A 16,871-nucleotide genomic window follows, 5' to 3' on the forward strand; every position below is an offset into this window, starting at 1 on the left:
TTAAAACAAAAATATTGAAATCAGAGGAACCGGGACTGTTTTGTCAGGAAATATTTGTCATTATTTTTTTTTTCTTTTGTTGAAATAAAGTGATATGGTACAGATCAATAGATTATTCTTATAATGCTAAAATTCAGAATAGACTGATATTCACAAGAATGCCATGAACTTGTTCTTTTCTTCAAAATATTTTTACCTTTTTATGACTATACTAAACAACATTTTTAATTAACTAGACCAACCAATGCTTTTAGATATCACCCATCGTGAGTAAATACAAGTCAGAGTCAAACCTAAAAAATACATTACATACCAAACATCAGGGGTCAAGCACGACTTGTATTTTAGGGAGAAGTGACTTATCGTTTTTGGACAGAACAGTGAGAAGTAGGAGCTAAACAGGGAGAAGTGGGAGCAAAGCAAGAAATGCAGTATATATATATATATATATATATATATATATATATATATACATTCTGCATTCTCTTGTTTTAATTATGTCCTCTATTTCTATTTCTCATTATGCATTTAACTTAATATTAAGCAATACTTTATTTTCAGGTTAAAAAATCTGTGTTATATCTTTATTGTCAACACATTCTGTACGTGTATAAACTTATTATATTCATACCCATTGTATTCAGACTTGTTGCCATATATGTATATTGGATTAAGGTAAATACAGTCTATTTTGGCCTTATGACTTAAAGCACAGCAGAAACTAAACATTGTAATTAACTTTAACTGATAGGTATAACAAAATTATTCTTGTAATTGCAAATAGGTAATAAACTACCACATAATATTTGTTATCATATTTTATATAAGTTTTGTGTAAAATTGCAGTCAAAAAGATTTCTAACATACTTTGAAACAACCCCTACATGTGTACATAGGAGCAGATGCACAAGTGACTTCAAACCATACTCTTCATCCTGATTTCATTGTTCTTGATAAAACATTACTGTAACTGTTCAGAGATAACACACCAAAGCATTGAAGATTGAGGTCAGTATTTGACTGAACTAGACCCTTTTTTCCACCTGAACACATCCAAGAACACGTATTACACGATATAAGTGCATCTACTTTTAGAAAGAGGGATTTAATTAATATAACCATTCACTTTCTAGTTTCCTTACAAAAACCCATTAATAGAACTGTATATTTATGGTTTAGTATTTGCCTATGTACTGGTAGTAATGATATGCATTGGTTAAAAATAGTATTTGCTTCATTATATAGTATTTCCACGAAATTGAATGATGTCAAAAAACAACCTTGACCGTACAACACTTTGTTGAATTCCACAAACAGTATTGTCCCATGTGTTTGACCTACATTATTAAATATTTAGGCTAAATCTTCTATCACATTTTTAAACTTTGTTTTCATTGAATTATTTATTTTCCTTGATCTGTTTGCCCAATTATTTATGAATACAGACAATCTAATGAAGTGGTATTTCATAGATGCAGCAATGTCCACCATTACAGGTTCACTTATGGTTTCAAATTGATTTTGTAAAGAAAATGACACAAAAAGGCAGATGAAAGCTCCTATTTTAAGAAAGAAATAGAAAATGCTCTTCACCGATTATATTTTTAAAAAAACAACTATTTACATATTGATGTTAAATTTCAAAACAGAATTTGATATTTTCATCATAGTACAGTAGGCCCAGCTTCAAGAAATTTTGCTTCTGAAAGGGTTAATGGTCAATTAACTATTAAAGCACACCTGTGAATGTGCAAGAATTTGTTTGTCAGCGTAGGCTAATTGGTATCAACACTACATAAATTTATACATTTCATCTTGGGTTACAACACTGCCAGAAACTCTGGATACAGCAAGGGAGAATCGCAAAATTCATAAACTACAGCCACTCTTTTTTCATCTGAAAAATCTGATGGCAAAGTCGTTTTCGCTTTCCTAACAGACAGGGGCAGAGTTTACATTATTCAGGTGACTTAGTCACCCACTGCGCCTGGTAGCGTCTCCTGCAAAAATTGTACCAAATATTTGTAAATTATTTAGTATAATGAATGAAAACACATGTCTATAATCTGATTCCTTGGTATAAATGTCCACTTTGTCATAAAATGATTTTTGTTTGTTTTTTAACTCAATTTATGCCATATTGTTGCCATTGTTTACGTTTTTATGGACCAATGTTCAAGGAAGAGTTACTGTTCTTGTTAGCTTGGGTGACCCATTAAAAGACAAAATTTGGGGTTTTCTGCAAATATTCTCACACCTTGAAGCATTATTTTTGTAAAATGATATCCAGTGTATTTAAAAAGTAGTCTTAGGTCAGCATATATATTTGTTTATTTAGTTTTAGTATAGTTTAAAAAATGATGTTCTCATTTATTTCCGCTTAATATGTTGTACAAAAGGCACAGTGTCGTATATGCTAAATATAGATAGTTGACCTTTTAAATCATGAATATATTCAAATGTAATAATATCAGCTCTTTACATAAGAAAACGAAGAAAGTACCACGGATAATGAGGTTGCCATTTTGAGAAAATCTAAATATTTATTGCAAATGCCTTCTAGCAATGTCCCCAGTTGCTAATTTGAGGGCCCGAAAATTAACACCACCACCCTTAAAACTGATAAGACATGAATGCTGACCGATTTGGACCATGGCAGATTCGGCGCAAATTACTGGCTGATTCGGATCAGCTTATATGCTGATTGGGACCAAATGCCAGCAGATTTGGACTGTGTGAAATATTTAAAAAATGCAATTGAATACATATTTAGGATTTATTTTTATAGTATTACCACAGCCTTCTGTTTGTACCCCTACCTATTTTCATTCATATATATACATATATCACTTGACCTAAGACACAATAGGATTTCTGTGGGAAAACCCCAGGTCTTCCAAGTAAGCAGCTTCGTGACATAGGTAGGTACTACCTTCAATTTCAGACAAAAATAAAGCACACAGTTCAGATGTATATGACAATATCTGAAAACATTTTGAAACTTTTAATTAATCTGGCCAACATGGTTGACTTTCAATGCTATCAAACAGTAATGCATGCATATCTACCCATTGTTTTTATTGATTTCTGTGCAAATAGTGTTTTTTTCTCATTGTGCATGTATTTACCAAAAATAAGTTGAATAAAGACTTATTGCTTAGTTGTTGTTGTGGGGTTTAATGCCATTTTTCAGCACACGATAGGCTATGCATGGCGGCCAGTATTAATATTGGGGGAAGAACCTGGGAAAACCCCATGAAGAACCACCGACCCACAAGAAGCTACTGGCAAGCTTTCTCACATACCCACATTGGCCGAATCATAGACTCGAACCCACGCAGACAGAGGTGAGATGGCAGTGATCCGTAACAGAGAGGGCTTTAGACCACTCGGCCACTCGGGGCCCCTATTGCTTAGTAATACAATAGTATAACATATTTTGCTGTTATCATTTAAGTTCTGTCATTTGAGTAAAACCTTTGAAACATTTGAAAAAGCACATATTAAGTCCATTAAGTATAGATTTCTGAACAGATATTATATTAGTATATGTATATTTTAATAACACCTGTGTAACTAAAGATCAAAAATTATTTCAAGTCAGAATTATATTTTGTGTTTTGATTGGTATTAAATGCAGTAAATTTGCAAATGACATCATAAGTGCTTTAATTATGGCAGTATTGATCAAACAGGTTTTGCAATGGCATTGTCAGATGCCTACCTGTGTGTTGGTACCTTGTAGTGGTCAGGAGGCTTGTGTGTCCCAGAAATCTTGAAAGCTATACGGGGGGACGGGCTTGACCATAGGTAGGTTCAACTAAGCTGGGCAGGTTTTGATGGAGGGGCCTGACAAAACCCAGCATCTGATCCTCCAGGTTGGGGGTTGGGCATGGTGCCAACAACTTCACCCTACATAAAACCGTTACGAACTGCGACAACTTAACAACAACTAGAAGACAAGTAAAGAACTCCATTTAGCCATTAGGTATGATGCCAACTTCTGGTGAAAACCAGTCCCGTAGAGTCAAGAGATTGACAAGGAGTTTTGTGGACCCCAAAACTACATTTCATCTTGGTGCATAGGATGTCCATACCATGTTTGAAACATCAAAAACAGCACAAGTCAGCAATGGACTGAGCTAGAAAAGATGGGACTTCCCTGGGGCAAGTCACAAGCCATTGCTCGAGACCAACCTAGATGATGGAAGATATCTGCAACCTTATGTCCTGGATGGGATGAAGGGGACTAGCTATAGTCAGATGATCCCATTCTTAGTGTTTGCAATTTAAAAAATTAGGGACACTGTTTAAACAAAGTACATGTATTAAACAGTGATAATATGTTGTTTAATTATAGCAGCATAAATCAGAGAGGTTTTGCACACCACTTCACTATTTGGATATTTGTTGTTCTGTAAAAGTCTCTCTTTATGTCTATTTAAGTTTGTTTTTGTCCTCATGGGAAAACCATGATGTAGGTCAAAATCTAAGGGAACAATTATTTTCTTCTTCCCTTAACCATTTTCCAGTATTGGTGTTATTATATAACATTTGTACTGTTGGTTTTTATTCCCCGTTTGAGAATCCAGAACCTATCAAAGCCTAGGTCACTGGCTGTGACTTAAAAGTGTGTCCATATTGAGTTTTGGGGAATGTCTCACACTTAATGTCCTTTTGGTACAGTAGACAATGTAGTTGTCTTCAGAAGAATTCAAAAATGCCCATGCAGTTATAAAATTCTAGTATTGCTTTTTTCACTGATAAATGAATAAAACAGATCATGTTTATGTATGTTCATAATTTATTTTATTTTACTGTTTCAGGTGGAACAAAAACCATCATGACTTGAGAATTAGCAGTTTTGGACTCAGTCTCTGTGTATCATTTGTTATAGTGCAAGTGATAGCTTGTCTCTATTGACTGGAACTTTCATTGTTTGGAGATTACCTAATTTATTATTGTTATGAAGTAATGATAGTTTCTGTTTGGCTTCTGATCTTATTAAGGAGAGAGATTTTCCACTTATTAAAAGCATCAGGTGCCTGGATCCCCTGTTTGTGGGGAGCATTGGCAAGAAGAATGGGTTCCTGTATATGTAAAGAGAAGACATCTACTGGAAGAGAAGTGGGGAGAGTAGTAACACAGCAGAATGTTGTAATTGATGGTCATGATAGCATAGATACAGTTCATCAAGTAACTAATAGGACACAGCATTCCTCTGTTGTTTCAAGTGTCACAAGTTTGCGGTCAGGATATTCAAGAACACCGAGAAAAAATGTTAATATCTTGGTGGAAGAGACTCTGAATTTGATAAGGACCCTCATTGACAAGTAAGTGCAAACCAGCAAGTTTGTTGATTCTGTGATTTCAATGTTTCATATCTTACAGTAGTCTCAAATAAGATAAAATATTTATTGAAAAATTAGATATAATGCTACGTGTACAATTTTGTCACTTTTTTGTTTTTTTATAGCTGCTTTGTTTTCAAATTCTAATACAAACTGGTCCAGATAACGCACTGTCCCAATAGATACATGTGCAACAGCTATTGCACTCTTATGTTGGCCACTGACCTGCATGAAGTTTGGTAAATGTTTTGAATGTAGAAATTTGTAAACATTCTTCTTTGAATCGTAAGGCACATGGAACACTCAAAAGATTGAAGTTTCAGGTTCAGCTGGTAACCTTTTGGTACCTGTTATGGTATTCGTGGAGAACAGAATGCAGTTTAACATTTTTCAAGCTCAATAAATCTGTTCTTGCTTAAAAGCTGGAGATATTCTGTTAAAATCATCTTTTCTGTTCCTTTAAAGCCACTTGGAGGTGTATCATATACCATAAAAACTGTGATAGTGACTTCTGGGGAGAGGGAGACTAAGTTACATAGGGGATGGTGCTCTTGGCTTCTATCTTAATGTCTCCAAAGCAAAAAGAAAAGGTAGGAAACGTCTCTTTCTCCCTATTAAGGGCTCTATAGACATTTCAGCTGCCACTATCCTCTGGTGGAATGTCATTGCAATCAAACGAGTGGTTGAGTCTCTCACTGATTGAGACCTCACCTTTATTAAACTTAAAACCCACAAGGTTCGAGCCGTTGCTACTTCATGGGTCTACTTTAATCATTCCTGTCTGGATGATATTATGAAAGCAGCATTTTGGGTCTTCCATAATTCCTTTCCCTCCTTTTACCTCTGCTCATTAGACAACAGAGCTCAGGCATTGTTTCTCTGGGTCCCATTGTTATAAAAGTGTACCTCTCACTCTATGGTGAGTATATTTAATTTCTGTTTTTGATCAGTGTGACATCAGCCTGCCTACCTTACTGACAACTTCAACTAAGCAATAGCGACAGGATAGGTAATTGCTATTAAAATGTAGTTTGGGGGTGGGTAAAACTAACTTTAATTATGCAATACTTACCTCTCGCTTTTGCTGAATATCCTCCTCCCACCCGTTCTAATATCTTGCATAATTGTTGTGTGTGAAAAGATGACATATAGGTACATATACCTTCTGTGTATGACCATGTGACAGAGTGGTGTGCAAAAGGTCAGAGGGTGGTATATTTTTGGCATGAAAATAGATTAGCTAAGCAATAGTGACAAGTCAGTATTGCATAATTAAAATTAGTTCTAGCCCCACCCACCCACTACATTTTAAGATAGTTTGTAGAGTTATTTGGTTATTCCTTTTAACTGTGACAATGATGATGCATTATAAATCACAAGCCTGTGGATTTGTAGTAGTTTTATTGTGATCCTGAACCATAAAGATACTGAAACGGTTCTTGAGGAAATCAACAAAGCTTTTGCAATGATTCTCAAAATGTTGGAAAATTATACCAATACAGGATCAGGATGGACTGTTGACACATGGATAGAAGTTCAACTATTTCCCCATTAAAGCCTTTTTGCTTGTCAAATTATATTGAACTCTTTCCCTACCACTGTTGTGTATATCTGCTGATTGCATGTGCGTTGCCTCTGCAGTGACTGATAAATCAGCTTGTAAACAAGCACTGCTATCTGCCATAGCAGATATATCCACTTGCCTGTTATGTGCCTTAGACTTCAGTGTGGGCCTCGAGTGGCTGAGTGGTCAAAAGCACTCTCAGTTACGGATCACTGCCATCTCACATCTGTCTGCATGGGTTCAGCTCTTGGGCTTGACCAATGCGAGTACATGAGAAAGCTGCCGGTAGCTTCCTGTAAGTCGGTGGTTCTTTCCAGGGTCTTCCCAGGTTCTTCCTCCAACAGTCATAATGGCTGCCATGTATGGCCTATCTTGTGCTGAAAAATGGTGTTAATTCTCAAACAACTTAGATCTCAATGACAGAAAGATCTGCTCTATATGTTCATTCTACAGATTATCTAATTCGTCAGCAGTGGACAGTAAACGAACATTTTTAAAAACAGAGCTTACAAATGATGGTTCTTGTTGTGGACTGTGTCATATACTAAATATGGCTACTTATGGCAATGAGCCACTACAGCTGTTAAAGAGTTAAACACCAGCATGCATTTCACATTGAGTAATAATCAATGTGAAAAAAATGATAATTGATATTTCAGTGTGCAATAATAAAGACCAACCTAGACAGTACAAAAAATGCCTGGGTGAACTTAAGCTTGGCAGTATCAAATCTCTTGTACAAGTTACTGACATTACAAGTTTTGCCAGCTCGGCCCTGACATCACAGTTGATGCATGCGTTTGCAATAAAGACCTGCATCTGATTTGACTATTCATGGGGTGAAGCTCACGGTACGATGATGATTTGTTATTGTTGCATGTTCCAGAGTCATGGCACCATTACTTGTGGATAAAAGATTTTCCATAAATGGTACACTGGCACAGTAAGTGCAAGGGAAGGAAATTTTCATACAGATGTTGCATGCATGTCTGTAATATCCAACAGTTGCTTTTGGATCGGGATTTTTTACTGCAGTGGAATCAGTAAAAAAAAATCAGTGCACTCTCAGCCAGAGCCTGGTTAAAACATTTTGAAATTTACTGATATTCAATGAAAAATGAAAGCCCCATATGTAATCTGTGTGAATTTCAAATGTCTTAACATTCCAGTGGACACTCCTGAGGTTTTAATAAACACTTTTCCAGTTGCAGAAAAAAATCCAATGTGGCTTTTATTACATGTTGTTAATAGTTATGGGCAAACTGGACACATTAGGGGTGTTTTTTTACATCACTTGAGGTCACAGCAAAATAGATCTGACAGTAGCTCTCCTCACCAGCAGAAATGATTATTACCTGTGATAACTCATAAGTTTTACATCACCACTCATTGTGATAGTCGTTTTGGTACTGATGCTAAATTACGTGATCACTGTCACATCACTGGTGAATACAAAGGAGTTGCATACAGCTCATGCAGTATTTAACATGGAAACAAAAAAGGAAGTTCACCATCATCAACTTCTTTTGGCATGCAAAGCCCAAATCACTCAAGCATGTTGACATGCTTTCAAAACTGGGTTGTACATCAATCATTGTCACGGATGATTCTAGAAAACCCCAGCTGTTGATGAATCTGATCATGAGATGGTTAATGTGGGATTAGTTTTCCATAAAGGATCAGATGTGTTATGATGTACTCGAGGATTGCAAGTAAGCACTTGTATCGTTGAAGATGTCATCATTGTCCATTGTTAATTTCTTTTGTACAATTGATGAAGCCTCTGCCATTGGTGACCTTGATCTCAGTATGAATAATCTTATCCATGACAGTTTGATGCTTGAACACCAAGACAGTCCCATGAGAATATTTTCCTAAGGCCGACAGAAAAACACAGACATGAGACATGTGCCACAACAATATGCATACATGCCTAAAGTGATCCAGGACCACCATAATATGTTTATGATATATCATGGTATTGATGTGCATGGTCTTGCAAACATTCATTGGAATTGACCACTCATGGGATTACTTTTGGAATATGATTGCAGAGGTTACCCAGGACCTGTATAGCTTGCTATAATGATAATAATAATAATAATAGACTGCTCCAGTGGCCTAGTGGTTAGAGCATCCGTCTTGGATGCAGGAGGTCGTGGGTTCGATCCCCGGCTGACTGGTCAGCCTGGTGTCAGGATAATGTGACTAGGTGGGACATCATGCTATATGTCTGTGGCATGATACCCCAGTGCTAGACATCACTATAAACTGTCACACTGCAGACACCGTAGCGATATGACTGAAAAATTGTTAAAGCTACGTTAAAAATCCAAATCACACACACACATAATAATAATAATAATAATAAAGACTTTATTTAGAGAAGGTAACTCAATTAGTTACAGAACTAATCTACCTCGAGGCCTTCTATCTGTTATGTACAATATATACAGTATATACAGCATGATGTGAAGAATCTGGCTTGACACTAGGTAATTAAGTGATTTCAAAAATCAAAAATATCAAGCCAGGAACGTATGCACAGGCATTTGTGAATGCATAAACATATATAAAATATCATCCTGCATTGTAAAATTCAACTGTTTAAATAATGTAAAATGAGGTCGCCAGTGGATCTTTGAAAATCCCAAATATGTTCTCTTAACATAACCCCAAGTGAAAATATTTTGTGTTAAAAATACCATCAAGATCATTAAATGAAACATTGCCCCGGTGGGTATACAGGGAGATTACAGGGTTTCAACAAACCCCTTTGTGAACCTTGTGGATTTTATAATAATGTATTTGATAAATATCAATCTGGAGACTTACACAGAGGCAAAGCAAAGTTGCAGAATTTAAGAAAAAAAATGATGATGGGAAAATCTAGAAGACAATGTCCCCGGTGATAAGCATGTCTACCTGAACCCCCATATGAATCATTTTCCCAGCCACAAGTTGAGCAACAATTATCTGCACCTCCACACAAACTTATACTTCTGCTGTCACAAGTCTCAAGCCCAGGATTGAAGAAAAGAGCAACAGCCAGAGAAAGAAGGTCTTGGTGGACTGTGTGATACCCTCACGACCATGTGAATTGGTTGGAAACTCTTGTGGGATTTGTTCACACAGGCAACATTGCACCAGAAGTTAATAATGGGGCCACATCAATTTGTCAGCAATTGCTTGCCACTGACATTTTGTATATAATATTGTGTATCTAGAAATTATTCATTCTTGAGGCAGAATCATTTGTTGCGTTCAGTGTTTGATTTGGGCTGAAATTATAATTCTCTGGAAATACAAAGTGCTCTATAAAGAAACATTAACTGGGAATTATAGTGAATTAAGCTTGATTATAATTCAGTGATTCAACAATGCATCATTACAATTCAGGCCATTGATACCTTAGTACATTAGGGTCTTCTGGCCACTCCTGACACATCAACACCTTCAGCACTGGAAATTATTAGAAATACCACTAAAGTTTATTCAGTACTTTCTTTATCAGGACTTATGTTAGTAATTGTAGGATTGTTTGGCATTTAATTCTCAATACTGTAATTTCTTTTCACATTTTCACATTGTATTGTTAGTAATTCTAGGATTGTTTGGGATTTAATTCTCAATACTGTAATTTCTTTTCACATTTTCACATTGTATTTTAGGGAAATAAATTATTTGTTGAATTTTGCAAAGCTCGTTGCTTCTCACTCTTTTCTATAACTTATTGTAAGACCATAGAGTTGTAATACATTATTCCCAATTATTTTCATTGGAATGCTTGGAGTTGTTTAAATAGTCTGTGGTTGATATGTACATTAATACATACGGAAATGGGCCTGTTTTCTCCAACAATGCTGCTACTACTCCCCCAACACTCTTGTTAGAGGGCACAGTTGGCCAAATAAAGGCTTATTGATGGAGAATTTATAGTTGTAACATAGTAATTTAATCTGTTACATTTTCAGATTGTAATGTCTTACCATGAAGTTAAAGTTGGCATTAGCTTAAAGCACATTGCAAAAAAAAAAAGTGGAAGACAAAACAATTGACAATTGCAGGTTCACATTGAAACTCATTGAGAGTTTTGTTTTTGTTTTAATCCTCCTAATAAGTTGACCATTAGGTCAGGGAACACCATCCCAAGGCCACCTTAAAATCATAAACTATGGACAATATATGTAATGTACAGAAAGAGAGAAAAAGAAAAAACATGCATGCACACATGTATATAGTATGCAATCTCTTGTTTGATGCACAATTTAGATGTATACAGTACACAATCTCTTGTTTGATGCACAATTTAGATGTATACAGTACACAATCTCTTTTATTATGCACAATTTAGATAGACAAATACAAATAGTGTCCTGGTGACAGACTTTGTGTTATTATAGTCTTTTGTTTCTTTGTACTGTCAAATCAGACCCCGATACTATAATTATTAAAATTATTTTTAGCTTATATTACAGACACATTATACACTATGACATGATGCTATTAAAAATGCTTTTGAATTACAACACATCTTTCTTTACCAGTGGAATAATGGTTCCCACTCCACTTTTCACAAATCGTCATAAATGCTTCTGTCCTTTTGTATTTGATTGCAGTATATGTTTCTGAATTATTTACATTACATATAATAATACAGAAAGGCAACAAACAATACAAATTAAATACATATTGAAACTGAAAACTTCACTGATTGGGCTACAATTGTATGGTTTCAGGATATGGAACCAAAATCATCACTTGTATGGTTTGTTAACTGAGTAGTATAATAATAGTTGTTTTATTTGGGCTCCACCCTCCCACCCCCCACCCTGACTTATCCTCACATTACACACAAGCCTACCAAAGTTACCATGAGGTGGTTATGGGGTTGCACAAGTGTGAAAATATCTTTACTGGGAAGAAGAAAAAAAACACAGGGGTGTAGAAGGCTTTGAATTAGATGAGTACCAACTAATCCACTAAAGTCCAAAAGCCCTTTTTCACGCTATTTTTTGAATTTCTGGAAATTCTTTCCAGTGTATCCCCTAGGTGTGCAAGACTGAGAGTCAAAAATCTCCTTGGTGTCAAAACTGGGGGTCAGACTGAGTAAAAATCAAACTTTGTTATCAAAACTGGGGGTCAGATTAAAAATTTGGGCATCTCTGAAGCACAAATAAGGGTAAAGGAAAACGCTGTCTTTCGTTCAGTAGAGTGTCAATCCTTTGTTTCTTCACAAGCATAACACAAACTTAGCACTAAAGCTACTATTCACAGCTTCAAAAAGTTCTGCACAGAACCAAGATAAGCAACAATTGTGCAGTATTTGGTTCATGCAGCAATATGCTGTCCTTTTATACGGCATGAATGTTTCCATAAACTACTTCCTTAAAAAATGTTTTGGCAGCTATTTACACTTATAAATCAAGTTAAGGCTGTTTAGCTACAGTGACTCACTTGTAAAGGGATAGAACTTGGATTGGGACTCCTGATTTTCACATATGTCTTGGACCAACAGTTCTAAAATCCTAGCAGATGTTTGATGTCCATATTTTCTTGACAATGTTTCTGGATGACATCAAATAAGGATGTTCTGGATTTTTTGAGCATATGGCTTTTTTTCCTCATATTTACTCAGTGTTACTTGCAGGATCTTCTAAAGGATAATTTACAGTCAGGGATGTGCTTCTTCTTCTGAAGCATCAGTGTTTATTGTTTTTGTTTGTTCTTTGTTTTGTATTGGCCAGGAGATGCTTGAAGAGCGGTTTTATCGGAGAGAAAATACTTGTCTCTAAGATACGCAGAGCCATACATTTCTTTTCTTCCATTTTTCCATTTTGATACCTGTTCATATGCTTAATTTTGCATAAATAATATTACTAAAATGTTTATAAACAATAAGAATTGGATTTATCTTTTTTATTCACAGTGAGCAGGAGCCTCCACAGGCTATGATCCAGCTACATAAGATTGCAGAGACAGAAGAGGGCTGGATGGATGTTGCCAAGTCTCTCATCCTGTCTATTCCCCTAGATGATCCTCTTGGACCTGCTGTCATCACACTGTTGCTTGATGAGTGCCCCCTTCCAACAAAGGTTTGGTTATCTTTTGCAAACTTTAGCAGATACTGGACATATTTCAGGTGGCGTTGGTGGCCTAAGGATATAAAAATGTTAGGAATTGTGTTCAAGTTTCTGACATAATTGTTGGTTAGGAATTGTTTGTAATTGCTATTCCTGCTAAACTATGTGGAGGAAGGTCGTGCAACATCATGAGGTCTGTTTAGTCTTAAATGAAAATGTGCCCTGTGTACATCTAATATGCCTGCCATGGTGACCATTTATAAATCTTGTTATTTATTCTCCTTCACAGTGTTTGGTTATATCAGCATGGGAATTTGACTAAAAGACTTTTTATGAAGAAAGAAGTCATATGACATAGAGATGGTCCTATATAAAAATGGTGAATTTGACTGAAAGACTATTTATGAAGAAAGAAGTCATATGACATAGAGATGGTCCTATATAAAAATGGTGAATTTGACTGAAAGACTATTTATGAAGAAAGAAGTCATATGACATAGAGATGGTCCTATATAAAAATGGTGAATTTGACTGAAAGACTATTTATGAAAAAAGAAGTCATATGACATAGAGATGGTCCTATATAAAAATGGTGAATTTGACTGAAAGACTATTTATGAAGAAAGAAGTCATATGACATAGAGATGGTCCTATATAAAAATGGTGAATTTGACTGAAAGACTATTTATGAAAAAAGAAGTCATATGACATAGAGATGGTCCTATATAAAAATGGTGAATTTGACTAAAAGACTTTTTATGAAGAAAGAAGTCATATGACATAGAGATGGTCCTATATAAAAATGGTGAATTTGACTAAAAGACTTTTTATGAAGAAAGAAGTCATATGACATAGAGATGGTCCTATATAAAAATGGTGAATTTGACTGAAAGACTATTTATGAAAAAAGAAGTCATATGACATAGAGATGGTCCTATATAAAAATGGTGAATTTGACTAAAAGACTATTTATGAAGAAAGAAGTCATATGACATAGAGATGGTCCTATATAAAAATGGTGAATTTGACTGAAAGACTATTTATGAAGAAAGAAGTCATATGACATAGAGATGGTCCTATATAAAAATGGTGAATTTGACTAAAAGACTTTTTATGATATATAGATGGTATTATCTAAAGGATGGCCACAGTGGTCAAAATTTGTTTTTATTCCTGCTACTCTTGAGAAAGACTTCATATGACATATAAATGGTCCTATATAAAAATGGTTCCAATCTGACTTTCAACATAGTCATCTCAGTGGCCATCTTGAAAATCTTATTATCACTGCTCGTGGAAGGAATGTCACATCCACATATAGTTTTCACTTAAAGACTTCTTAGTTGATCCCAAATGAAAATGGTTCTGATCTGCCATGCAGCCATCTTGAAGTTTTTTTTATAGCTTGACAAATTTTGTATGTTGTGGACATCTAGTTGGTCCTAAATGAAAATGGTACCAATCTAACATCTAAATTTAGCAGTCACTGTTATGAAAATCTTGTTATTACTTCTGGATGGCTGGTCATATTAACATGGGATTTTCACTTCGGACCAAAAATTTGCCAATTTTCATCCAATATGGCCAACATGGTAACCATAATGAAAGTCTTCTTATCACTACTCGTCCTGGATTGATGGTCATATTGTCATGGGGTTTTCACCATGACACTTCCTTTTAGTAACTAGTTGGGCATAAATGAAATGATGCAAATTTGATGTCCAGTATGGTTACCATGGAGCTATCTTGAAAATCTTGTTACCATTACACCTACAAATTATAAGTTTTTATTGATATGAAGTATTAACCAGAAGTCTTCTTATGTTGTCTAGTTGGCCAAGAATGAAAATAATACTGATTTGACAGCTAATATGACCACTATGATGACCATCTTGAAAATCTTCTCATTGCTTCTCCTTCTGAATGGATGGGGATCACATCAACATGGAGTCTAATCGTTCCTTCAACGAAAATGGTGCTAATCTTGCATCCATTGTGGTCACCACAGAAACCATCTTGAAAATCTTGTTCTTGCTTCTCTGTCAGAATATATAGGGGTCACATCAACATGGGTTTTTGTCGTTCATTCATTGAAAATGGTGCTAATCTCGCATCCAGTATGGGCATCACAGCAACCATCTTGAAAATTTTGTTATCACTGAAGAATATTAGAAATCATTCATTACTCAACAGTTAATAAGAAGAAATGGTCTTATCTTGAATTCATGGACATTCTTTTGGGTAGTAAAGTATCAGCACCTGTGAGGGAATAGAACCACACTGTTCATTAGGTTGCTGATAATGTTATTATGAATGCCATTTATATATTCTAGAGGATAAATTTTATCCATGAAAGCATTAGAAAGACATCTGTCACACTAGACTTGAATTTTATGGAGATTAAGTAAATGCCCATTATATATATATATATATATATATATATATATATATATATACATACATACATACATAGTGTGACCCCGCTGTAGCACACTTTGTTATAACACAATTTCAGATATAAATGGTTGTGGTGTGGCTCCCAAAATTTCATATACATGTATTTTTCTCGTACACAAAAAAAAATCTTTTTTAAAAGTGCGAAAAAAACATAAAACATTTGTTATCATTTTGGGGAAGAGATCACATATGAATATTACAAGACGATCGTGCAATACAGTTATTTGATGTTGCTGCCACAGTAAGAAATGGGCATTTTGTTTGGTTCTCCAAAGCTGGCCTTTAGAGACGACTTCAGTAATGCATGCAGCCTTCATCAAAGAAAGCCAACTACAAGCTTCAATAAAAACGAAGAACTTTTCTTCAAAGGAAGTCAGTACCAAACTTAAATAAAAGTAATGGAATCTGATGGATTTTTGCATTTTCCACCATGACTGGAACACATTAACTGTGCCGTGAAGCTTTCCTTTTTGCAGGGAAAAAGTTTATGCTTACAGATGCTACCAATGTCGGCTTAAAACACAAACTAACTTTTACTGACTTGGGACGTATTGAAAAGTAAATGTGCTTTGTCATTCATTACATGAATGTGTTATGTTTTTCCACTGAATTCAGACCAATATGACCTGTCACAAAATTTCTGAATATTTTAAATCTGTGCGTGTGCATATTTTTGATGGAATCACTTGTGGATTCAATGTATATGATGAGATTCGCAAGTGAGTACAGTGTTGATACTCTATTCATGCTATACATTAGACATGTATATATAAACAGTATTCATGTATATGTACCAATTCGTGGTTCTCTAAATAAAGTAAACTATTATATATGCCTTCTCTGTTTTCATTTCAGGTGTATTTCTCATTTAATATGCATCAATTTAAAATGGTAACTGTGCCAATGAAGCACATATTTTACCGCCCGCATTTATTACCTCCCCCTCCCCCTTTGCAATATTTTGGGGTACATGCATCATTTTCTTCAGCTAACTGAGACCTGGTTGCTTATAACATGGTTCATTCTATAACACAGTCGGGTTCTATCGTTCCCAACTACCTTGTTATAGTGGGGTCACACTGTATATATGGAGTGTATTCATACTTAAAACTTTTGTTTCTAATGTGCTTATATGAATTTTTATGGCCAAAATAAATGGTACCGAGACCAAGGTAAATCAACTTTACGTGAAGGACAGGTCATATAATAACATAAAAATTTTGATATTTAATTTCATTGTTGCAAATAAAACCTGACAGTAGCTATTGATCAAATATGAACTGAAGCAATAAAATGGATATATCATCTGAATGAGCAATATCATTCTTTTCAAGTGAATCATCACTTATCCAATAACAAATATGGTGCCATGCATGCCTTGTGGGTGCATCTATTTTGGAAACATGGATTTTCTTA

General features: G+C 35.1%; 1 protein-coding gene across 1 annotated transcript in view; it reads left to right on the plus strand.

The window, feature by feature from the left end:
* LOC149787379 (RING finger and SPRY domain-containing protein 1-like) overlaps positions 1-16,871 on the plus strand; it is a 114,332-nt gene that overhangs the window by 1,336 nt on the left and 96,125 nt on the right. The window contains exons 2-3 of the mRNA XM_089977966.1: positions 4,827-5,333; positions 12,845-13,010. Of these exons, the coding sequence (XP_089834092.1) occupies positions 4,975-5,333; positions 12,845-13,010 (525 nt within the window). The 5' untranslated portion in view covers positions 4,827-4,974. The remainder of the gene's footprint in view (positions 1-4,826; positions 5,334-12,844; positions 13,011-16,871) is intronic.

Source organism: Sinohyriopsis cumingii, chromosome 12 (genome assembly GCF_028554795.1).
Source record: "Sinohyriopsis cumingii isolate HCF-2022 chromosome 12, ASM2855479v2, whole genome shotgun sequence".
NCBI classification, from domain to species: domain Eukaryota; kingdom Metazoa; phylum Mollusca; class Bivalvia; order Unionida; family Unionidae; genus Sinohyriopsis; species Sinohyriopsis cumingii.